The 11,458-nt window shown below is 49.8% G+C and overlaps 1 protein-coding gene across 1 annotated transcript; it reads left to right on the forward strand.

Annotated features, from left to right (window-relative positions):
* The first annotated feature begins 3,890 nt into the window (after positions 1-3,890).
* On the forward strand, positions 3,891-4,500 carry LOC101776644 (auxin-responsive protein SAUR50). Its single transcript, XM_004952342.3, has one exon. It carries the CDS (start codon positions 3,985-3,987, stop codon positions 4,276-4,278), a length of 294 nt encoding a protein of 97 aa, XP_004952399.1. The 5' UTR covers positions 3,891-3,984; the 3' UTR covers positions 4,279-4,500.
* The last annotated feature ends 6,958 nt before the right edge of the window (positions 4,501-11,458 follow it).

Consider the following 11,458-nt stretch of genomic DNA (forward strand, 5'->3'; position numbering starts at 1 on the left):
GATGGCATCCTATCCCGGCGTTATTTTTCCTGAGAGCATGAAGGACCTCCTCACCAACCTGATCCATATTCGCTTCGGGACCATGCTGGCAGATTCTGATCCGACTGCTTCTTTCATTGACTCGATGTCTTCTGTTGACTCTGTGTCCGCCACTAGCTCAGCTTCCTTCGGATCTGCCCCGGTGGGACAAGTTCTCTACTGAAGGATCATCACGTTGCTTGCCCAGCAAGTCGGCGAACTCTCTCTCTCTCTCTCTCTCTCTGAGGGTTCCAGATATACTTGCCATCGCCTTCCCACCCATGCCCTCCGACCTGATCGTGGGGCTAGATCGCATCAGCAGCACTATTGTTGAGTGCATAGATCTATCTAAGGTGGCGCTATGTTCAACAAGGTTGGTGTGGGGTCCGTCCTGCATCTCTTTCGATCTGCGAAACTCGGCCGCCGAGTACTTCGCCAAGCTCGACCAGGTTTTCCAAATCTATGCATGTGGCAAGAAATATGTGGCCGGCAGGGGCGGAGCAGCGAATGGGGCATGCATTATTTTTTTATTGGATCTCTAGGGTTGGGTGATAGGATCACCTAGTGCTGGAAAAGGAATATGCAAGAGCAGGGGATGGTGTCACCCATTCATGAAAAGAGATTTATAGGGACGAGTAGTTACCCGCTCCTGCAAACAGTTATTTTTAGCTGCGAAAAGTAGGAGCAGGTAACGTACCCCTTGAAAACCCCTATTCAAGTGCATCTAAAAAACCTTTTTTAAGTAGTGTGTGGATTGCAATCGCAGGGAGTTTGGTATCAATTCTAGCTTTATCCACTCATTATGCATTCCAGTCCAATACGCGCCTAAGCTCAGGCACCGGGTCCAAAACTAAAGTCACTAACCAAATTGGCGAACCCTTTTTGTTTTGTTCCATTGCAATGCAATGCATCCAATCTAGCTGAAGGTACCGTGACACCCTAAGAGGGGATGAATTAGGTGTTCTAAGAACTAAGACTCCAAGCACATATAAAAACCTATTTCAATTTCTATCAAGATGTTCACTAGGTTTTTCCATGTGTTGCTATCTCTACTACGAAATAGTTTTGCACTCTAGGTTCCAATCCTATAAACTACACATGGCAATTCTATGAAAGGTAAACACGGAATGTAAGTGCAATAAGAAATGCAAAAGGTAAATCAGGTAGAGAAGGCAAACTCTAGGCGTGGCGACACGACGATTTTTACCAAGGTATTGGAAAACACAGGTTTCCACTAGTCCTTGTTGTTGAAGCCCCTCTCAAAGGGAATGCTAGCGTAAGGGCATAAACTCCCCGGTCAAGTAACTCTGTAGGATAGCCAACGGGCCTTCCCCACGCGCAAGTGGGTCTCTGCCTAGCCTCTCCTAGATGCTCCTTGCCGCTCTTCACTTGGTAGAGCTTTGGCAAAATGCCTAGGGCCTCTCCTCTCTATCACAAGCACTGGCGGGCACTCCACAAATGCGGTTGGAATGTCTCGCAAGATTTACAAGCCCTAGTTTTACAACTCTTGGTGTGCGGAACCACTGATACAAAGGAGGTGTGGAAACCTCGCCTAACTCTAGGTTAATCCCTAAAGCAATGCACTAATAGACCTAAACTAGCACAAATCAAGACCTAAGCCTTATGCTATTTAACTTAATCTTCTCTTAAACACTTTGGTGGCTAGAGGACTTGTGTGTATGTGAGAATCAAGCCTATAGCTTCTCCAAGCTCTAACACTCATCTAATGGCTGGGAAATGGGGTATATATAAAGCCAACCCCCAAAACTAGCCGTTGCTCCAACGATCACCAAAGTTGTAGTCACCGACTGATTCGGTGCTCCTCAAAGTGCACCACCATGTGAATTGGTGGTCCAACTCTAGCTAATCGTTGAACCACTGACGGTCGGGCCCATGGTCACCGACTGATTCGGTGGCACTTCTTGTCCATCACCGTATGAATCGGTGAGGCACTAAGCTGTTGCCTTCACTTGTCACCGACCCTTTCGATGTGTTGTTTCTTGGTCCCACCGTATGGATCGGTGAGGCAATAAATTTGCTTCCAAACTTCTAGAGGCGAATCTGAGCCGATCGCGAGCCGAACCGATCACACCGACTGATTCGGTGATGATCTGGTGCATCCACCGTATGTGTCGATGCACATAGTACACGTTGCCTTCTTCTGTAGTCGATCTTTGTCACCGACTGATTTGGTGCCTTGAGCTTTTACCCGCCGTATGATCCGGTGACCACAGTGTCTTGGTCCTGCTGCACTCCTTCTTATCACCGATTGATTCGGTGACCTTACGCGGTCACCACCATATGTGTCGGTGGATTGTGACGGTGCACAAGTTCAGCAGGATTCGCTTCAAGTTTTCGCGTGTCTTTGTCCCGATTTTATTACCATCATTTGTAGGCCTTAGAATAAGACTATCTATGGATTTTTGTTATCATTTGGATGCCATAGAATTCTTCTAAGTATTTTTTTTCTTCTCATTTTGATGGTTTTGCAATTTATCCTTGAAACCTATAAAACACCTACAAAGATTCATCTTGCAAAATCTTAATGACTATGTTGTCATTAATCACTAGAATCGTTATGGCTGAGGGCCATTTAATTTTTCTTACATTAACTAATGCAGCCATTAGAGATAGAGCATCCTACTTTGGGCCATTTAATTTTTCTTACATTAACTAATGCAGCAATTAGAGATAGAGCATCCTACTTTGCGCCTTCATGCCGTCATGATGGAGTAGTTCATAGGTCAACAAGCACAACAGGCCCCTTTGTTGGGCTCGATGATGCATATATATTGTAGTTTGTGTGTGCGTATATATCCATTGACGAGACCTGATGATAAGTTGTCACAACAGCACCGTGATGGGTCTTCGCCGGAAGTGCGATCGATGATTGTTATAGGATCCATATGCAGGCTAAGACCTCCACTCCACTCGTAAAGCGACATGGCACACGACCGGTGTGCCATGATATGCAACGACCAGGATGCCGGCATGGTGCTAACTCACTGTCAGCACACCATAAAATTAAGCTCTCGCCCTCAGCTCCAAATCTCAGACAATCTCAAGACATCTCACATCATGAGCAAAATTCAACGAAGATATTAGCAGTGCTTTTGTCCCTCCGATGTCCGATCCCACTTGGTCAGGTTGCAACGTGCATGGAGCGAGGACGAACGTACAGCGGCGGCCGCACCTACTGGTACTCCTCCAACGGTTGGCTTCACATCACACCCCAGCCACGGCCCGCGCATCCATCGACGGCCAGGTGCAATGCAACCGCAGCGCAGGGGAACATGCCATTTCGGAAATCCAGCAGTCCCTAGGCACTAGGCACGGGCCTGCTAGGCTGCTAGGAGCCTAGCCTACAACCTTTCACCAAAAACAAAAAGCTCCATTCCACTTCGATACGATCTACAGCCGATCGCATCAATCGTCGTCAACCGGTGACATCTTTCTGCACTACACAAATCTGTTTTCTCGAACCAACGAATCGACCTCTCTAGCGAGAGCAAACAAACAGGGAGAGCAGCAGCAAGGCTACAGCGTCAGTGCATGCGACCAACTGCCCAAGGCAGGCAGCGGCAGGACAACGGCCACATGCGGCACATACCCGTCTGCGCTCCCGTGCCTCCACACCGGCGTACGCGCCACGAGGCGTCGGTCAGGCGAAAACGTAAACAAATTGGAGCCGCGGCGCGCGACGGGACGTCGACGAAGGCCGGGCAGCCCCCGCGCGGTAGGGCCGTACGGTCCCCGGCCGTGCCGCGCGACCCGCCACCCGTGCTGTGTGCGCCCACGCTCACATGTGCCCGCCTGCCCCCGCCCGTTAAATACTGCGCGCCCCGCGCCCGGCTACGGCGCCTCACCAGACACCACCACTGCACCAACCGTAACCGAGACTCGGGAGCCATCGATCTTCTCCCTGCGGACCGAGCTGAGCTGATAGAGCCATCGGAGATCGAGATCATGGCGAGGCAGGGCGCGCAGCTGAAAAGGATGCTACGGAGGTGCTCGTCGAGCCTGGGGAGGAGGGACGAGGCCGGGCCGCCGGGGGACGTGCCCAGGGGCCACTTCGCCGTGTACGTCGGCGCCGACAGGAGCCGGTACATCGTGCCGGTGGCGTGCCTGGACGCGCCCGAGTTCCAGGAGCTGCTCAGGAAGGCGGAGGAGGAGTTCGGGTTCGGCCACGACATGGGCATCACCCTGCCCTGCGACGAGGCCACCTTCCACGCCGTCCTCGCCGCCGCCGCTATCAGATGAACGGCGACCATCCTTGTGCGTTGCATTGTCCATCTGTAGAGCTGTACGTAGAAGCTGGCTAGAAGATTGTTCTCGCCATATTTTTGTAATGCTGTCGACCGGCTGGTCGAGCCTCGATAGGGCTATGAAAACCTCAGAGAGCGGTGTTGCCATTGGGCTGCCCTGTGAGAACGAGATCACAAGATCGGATCTTCCCAGTAAAAAAACAATGATTTTTCTTCATCGGAACGGTTTCCTACTATTCTCTTACTGTGTCCTTTTTACCCGAGGCGATCACATGATCGACACCTGCGCACGCACTCTCATGTGTACCGAACTACCAGACGACCACTCGAAACGGACATCTTGCTTTCTCAGAGGCAACGCAACAGTACGAGATAACCGGTAACAGTTGAAGGACCTAGCACACCGTTACTCTTAGGGTCAGTTCGGCGAGCCTTCGGCTTCTTGTAAAATGACTCCGGCTCTAACTCCTCTAGTGGAGCGATTTCTCTGATGTAGATGGAGCCATACGTTTTACAAAACGTTTGGTAAAATAGTTTCTCATGTTTTGTCATGAGTCGATGAAAATATCAAATATCTATTATGCCCTTGACTATCTAATTTTGATATGAGATTTAAAAATATTAATAAATATAATTATAGATTTATCCTATTATTGCTCTAACTCCTCTAGTGGAGCGATTTCTCTGATGTAGATGGAGCCATACGTTTTACAAAACGTTTGGTAAAATAGTTTCTCATGTTTTGTCATGAGTCGATGAAAATATCAAATATCTATTATGCCCTTGACTATCTAATTTTGATATGAAATTTAAAAATATTAATAAATATAATTATAGATTTATCCTATTATTTTTCTTTCCTTTTTTCTCCCTTCTTTTATTTTTTATCCCTCTTATATTTTTCCTTATCTCAACCGTTCACTCCCATCCTTATCTTCTATTCTTGTATCTTCTCATCCATTCCAACGCAAGGCTGCTCAGGCTCTCGCTGCGCCACCTTGCTTTGCCCCCTCGCTCACCGCGCTGCTACTGCATCGGCCACCGCTTCTGCTACGACGCTCCTACCACCCAGCCGCGTGAGTATCTGCGTCGGGACACGCGCTCATGCTCGTGCCCATCGACGGCCGCGCGTGCGGCTAGGTGAGACCGGAATGGGGCGCGGGAAGGCGCCTAGGCTTGCTGGTGGTGGTTCTCCGACCGCACGCAGCCACGGCGACAGTAAGTGAGATGGGATGTAGGGATTCGGGGATGGAGATGTGCGGTGGTATTGAAATCGAGGGTCATTTCTGTACTTGGGTCTGCGGTATTGGAAAAGGAGTAGGAGGAACTAGTTTTTCTTGACTCTGCCTGCCTAATGAAATTTCGGCTCCGGCTCCATGGTGTGGCTTCATCGCCGAAGCCATTTTGTTGAAGGCCATTTGGCAGGGCTCCGGCAGAAGCCGCTGTATGAGTCGGAGTTGGAGCCCGCCAAACTGGTCCTTACATATGGGCATATGGCGGTGATGGTGCTTGTGCTGCTCCCCTGCAGTTTTTGTCGGTGGACCTCCGTGCTTGCAGAGATGATTGAGTAGTACGTCTCGCACAGAAAGTTTACCCTGCTCTCACATGTACACTTCACTCGTGTTTGTTGGTGCTCTGTTTTTTTCTTTTCGCATAGTGACAGTAAGTTTTCTGCAAAGTTGTACATCGTAACATTTTTTTCATTCATCTACAACTGCAGTTCCAAGGTATAAAGGGGGTGTACCCCACCGTCTGTCACATCAGATGTTTGGATGCTAATTAGGAGTATTAAACATAGGCTAATTATAAAACTAATTGCACAGATAGAGTCTAATTCGCGAGACGAATCTATTAAGCCTAATTAGTCCATGATTTGACAATGTGGTGCTACAGTAACCATTTGCTAATGATGGATTAATTAGGCTTAATAGATTCGTCTCGCGAATTAGCATAGGATTTTGCAATAGTTTTATAATTAGCTTATATTTAGTTCTCCTAATTAGCATCCCAACATCTAATGTGACACATAATATCAAACACCCTCAACTTTCAGATTTCGTACCCAGTAGTTTCTTACGAGCTTCACAACGGCAGGCATGCAGGCGGGCAGGCTCGAGAGTAGTTTGTGCCTACAAAAGCTAAACGTTAGACCCAAATAAATCCCAGTTAGTAAGTCAAGAATCTGCATTAGAGGTCCTCCTCAAACGGTAAACTTGTCATTACCATGCCGCGTTACTTTGTCGTTTAGCCCGGCGTAAGATCCACGGGAATTTCATGTGGCACACTGCGGCCCGGCACATCAACCACAGGAGGAGGAGACGCCATTTTACCCGGCAGAGCAAGCAAGCTGGTAGCAATCACCAGGCGGCCCTGTCAATTCCGTGATCGCAGGTTCTCCATATGCTCCAATCCACAGCCACACCACATGCCCGCCATGTGTAGTGCCCCGACCTTTCCATGCCGAGCGAACGTGGCCATTGGTCACGGCAACAGCTGCGCTCCAGGTCCTCCGGGACCGTCCCTCTCTGGGTCAGGTGTGCTCGCCGCAGCCCCAAGCATTCGCTTGGATTCAATTCGAGGGACAATGATGTCTCGGGTACCGTTCGGCGGTACCCTGCCGTCCATGTGATATGCGGAAACAAGATCGCCCGGTGGCTGATGGGGACGGATGGGGGCAAGTACCAGTCCCACACCTACACTTGCTAGGCTGCACTGCACTCTGCTTATTGCAAAAAAATTTTGGTTGCAGAATGGGTGAAGGTGAACCCAGCTGCTAATTGGCCTTTTGTACTTTTAGATGGCGAGAGATTTTTGAGAGACAAAAGAGGCAAGCGTTGCTGTTGTCCAATTGGGATGTCACAGGGGGTTGAGATGAGGAGGACATGTGTTAGCAGGCCCTCTTTTGCGGTCAAGCCTGTTTGGTTGGCCTCCAAGTCCACTCCATGGTTGGCAGACCAAGTTCCTTCTGCTTGGCGAACAGCTGCATGTCATGCGCGAGCAGCCTCGTCCTCATCTCGGATGCGTTGTATCTGCCTCTCGTCCTGAGAAGAAGCGTGTAGTCGTTTTCCGGAGCACAAGGGGTCGTTGACAGGTCAGCCCATCTATGGCCAATGCAGGGGATGCACACGACAATGAAGCACCAAGTCCGCCAATGGATATTCACGTTCCCACATGTATTGCCCCACTTCACGGCTTCGTCCGGAGATTCTCCAGCACCACTTCTTCATCAGAGATCTTTCCAGAAATCAAGCACAAGGAGTGATATGATGGAAGCAGCAGAGCACTTAAGACCCGTGTGGTTGAAGAATGGGAGTATTGCATTTGCAGCCACTTCACAAGGCAGCAACCATTCAATAAAAATGGCAAAGCTTCACTCCATCTTTCCTGCATTCTCACATAGCCATCGGCATCGGGAAGCTACTGATGAGTATGATACATATGAACCTGATCTAGTGGTTTGTTATTGTGTTCTTTGGTCACCAAGAAAGGTGGGATTTCCATGTGTTCTTAAAGGTTGGATTCAGAACTAGACAGATCACCGTAGAAATGTAGAATGCTTTCTTGAGAACCGTATACCGGAGTACAAAAGCATGCAATTACCTTAGAATACACAAAGTTCTTTAATCGCAGGTCTCCTAGTCCCGCGATAATCCCAATTTACCATTTGCATTAGGCTGAGACGCTGGGTGGCACTCCAAGATTTGTTTGAGTTCGGTCACCGATCCTACAGATTTGTTTGAGTTCAGCCAAAAGCTGTTAGTTCACCTTCTGATGCCTTAAGGATCTGATTTGCATACCGAATTAGCAATTGTGATTTGTGAGCTACTCCGTTCGCGCACAGGGATTAAGAAAATTGATCAAATGACCTTGGTGCCCTTCACTTGTACTAATTGGAAAGAGGCATGTCCTTTATTTGTGAGTCACATTATTTGTTTAGCAAGGGCAAGAAAAGAAGAAAGGAGAGAAAAGTGCCTAGAAGTTCTAGGATGAATTGTATTCTTAGAGTAAAATGTAAGGTACACGAACTTCAAAAATACATTTTCGAGTCTTTTTAAGTTGAATTACCTAGGTCCATATTCTTTCACATGTGCACTTAACGCCAAAATAGCGCTAACATGGCATGGTGACGGGGAATCTCCTCTCTCATCCATCTTCTACATGGAAGGAAACGATGAACCAGGTGGCTCTCTGGCATTTCGTCGAGCACGTCGTAAGCACCACGAGCTCGGGTGAGCAGCGACGGTGGCGCGGCCGGCCACGGACGAGGTGCTTGTCGCCGAACGTAGCCGTGGGCGAGCGACGTGGCTGCAGGCGAGCAACGGCCATGGGCAGCGCGAACGGCTTGCAGGTCAAGGGGCCGGGCGGGGGCACGCGGGGAAGGCGAAGGGCGACGCGAGCACCGGTGTTCGCGGAAGCGAGCGCGCTGGCGGGGAGCTCACAACGGCTTGTGGCCTTGTTCATGGTGTCCTGCTCAAGCTGCTGCTTAGTTACCTCTGTTCCTTGACAGCGCTGAAGAACTCCTCCCGTACACTGCAAGAGGCGGAGGCATGGATCCAGTGACACAACATAAAAAGTATATGCACTTTTGAAGTTTATGGACTTAGATGACACTCATTTACAAGTTGATGGACCTATGATACATAATCAGAGGGATTCTGTTGCTGGAGACCTCCTTCCTCCTATACGTGAGTCCGAATTTGTCTTCCACATTGCATGCTTAACGACACCCATTAGTTGCCGCAAGAATCCCAAGCCAGCGAGCAAACTGAACCGAATGTCAGCCTAGTTTAAACTAGTTTAGCAATAAAATAGTAGTTTTAATTAGTAATTTTGTTGTCCGAGTTACCAGAAAACTTTGTTTGGGACACATTCTAAAAAGTAGGTCTACTTTGCCCAGCCAAACACGTCTCTTAAGTAAGACTAGATAAAATGCTTGAAATTAGAGAGATTTCAGGCGATATGTCTGAGCAGCTGCGACCCCATTAATTATTTTGCTAAATCACCAGGATTAGGGCCCCCTTCCATGCCACATTTAGCCCAATACTAGCCCACGGGCCCATGAGGCCATGACCGATTCGTTCTAGGCTTCTAGGTGCACCTAGAGACTTTTGACGAATCCGCTTCTGTTCCGCGTGCCCGGCGTCGGCGTCTCTGCCTCCGCACTCCGGCTCCGCTTGCCGAGAGCCCGAGACGCCGTCCTCCCAGAGTCCCAGTCCCAACTCGCACGCCAGGCGAAGAGCGTCTCCAAAGGAACTGCTATCCCAAGTCTATCAGAAAACTACAAATCCAATAGAGTTGCTATCCAGATGATAGTACCATCTAGCTTGTCAAATATTTCCACTCTCCAAACTTGGCAAGCAAGTTTGGCTTGCCAAATATGGGTCCCGCGCACAAAATAGAGAGCGCAAAATGGAGGGTCTGTTGTAGTGCGAAATAGAGAGACTGTTGGAACGGATGGAGAGTGTAGGTTTTTAGAGAAGAACCTACCTATTAGGATTTAAAGAGTGAGAAATAGATAGTCTGTTAGAGCGAGCAAGTTAATACGGAGAGGAATATTTTTGCTAGAGAGTCCTATGGAGAGCCAAAAATAAATAGTGTGTTAGAGTTGCTTACATGCTGCTGCTGTCTGCTGCAACATGCAACACCGCAACAGGTAAGGAGGCGTTTGGATATTAGGGGCTAAAATTTAACCCTATCACATCGGATGTTCGGATACTCATTAGGAGGACTAAACATAAGCTAATTACAAAACTAATTGCAGAATCCCGAGACTAAATCACGAGATGAATCTATTAAGCCTAATTAATCCATCATTAGCGAATGATTAGTGTAGCACCACATTATCAAATCATGGACTAATCATGTTTAATAGATTTATCTCGCGATTTAGCCTAGAGGTTGTGTAATTAGTTTTATAATTAGTCTAGGTTTAATACTCCTAATAAGTGTCAAACATTCAATGTGACGGAGGTTAAAATTTAATCCCCACCTTCCAAACACCCCATAAGTCTTCTATGTACCTTCTATCGAAATCCAGTTTGCAAGTTTGCAACTTGATTAGATTGACCGGGTCCAGGAGCGACTCGGGGCCGATTGCGCCGCCGCCCAACCACCCCCCACTCCGTCCCCTCCGGCGGCCCGCGACGGAGCTGAAGCCGGCCGCCGTTCGCACTTCCTTTCCTCTCACTTCTCTCTACCTCAGTCGCTCCCCTGCTCCCAGGTCGCCTTGCCCAGCGCCAGCGACGGGCAAGGTGGGTCGCTGCCGGTCGGATCTATCCGTCCCGGCCCTGGATCCGTGATTTTCGAGGCTGGGGCCGTGGTGATTTGGCGCAGCTCACGTGCTGCTCGTCTGGATCTCGGCCATCGCGGAGGCTCCGCGGACTGGATCCGTCCGCTCTGGCGTTGCTGCTGCTCTGGACCGGCCGGCACGGGGTGTACTAGTGGTGTCGTGGTGGCGTCCCCGGTCACCACGACGCCGTGTCGTTTCTTGTGGGCCCCTGCAGGTGACACGAGCGGCTCCTCGCAGCATGCCGACGGACCGCCCTCTCTCCATCCCTCCACTTGCCACTGCCAGAGAGGCTCGCCGGAAGTCCGGCAGCCTCGAGGAAGGCGGCGGCAGGGACGTCTTGCCGGAGCAGCACACTTTCGTCACGGTGGGAGGTGCAGCGCGGCTGGGGACGCACGGCATGGTAGGGCCGGGGCAGCGTAGATCCGCCATCGCAGCGGATCCGGCGTTCCCCCGCCTGTCGCCTCCGCTCTCCATTGGGTAGGTGGTGCTGGCGGCCTGGCCTGGAGGTGGTAGTGGTTCTGCTTGCTCTCGGCGTTCCTTTGTGTGTTGGGGAGGTGGTCGGATGTACGCGGTGTTCATCATCCGGTGGCGGCCGTGGTGCGGCTAGGCAGCTGCAGGGTTGGGTATGCTTGATCCATTCTGGCGCAATTACTTCTCACCACGATTTCTTCATACATAGTCAGTTCCCTCCGTACAAACCCAGAGACGGGAGTCACCTTAACTTCAATTCACGGTATCACCTACTCTAAGGTGGATCCTACAAACTTTGTGCGTGTGCCTTTTAGGCACTTCGTGATAAGGTTATCGTGGGATGATGAGAGTTTACGGCCGATTGAAGTTGGCTAAGATTGGGTGCTATGGTTGGATTGCTTGGAAAGAAGGTGGA

The sequence above is a fragment of the Setaria italica genome, chromosome I (genome assembly GCF_000263155.2).
Source record: "Setaria italica strain Yugu1 chromosome I, Setaria_italica_v2.0, whole genome shotgun sequence".
Taxonomy (NCBI): Eukaryota; Viridiplantae; Streptophyta; class Magnoliopsida; order Poales; family Poaceae; genus Setaria; species Setaria italica.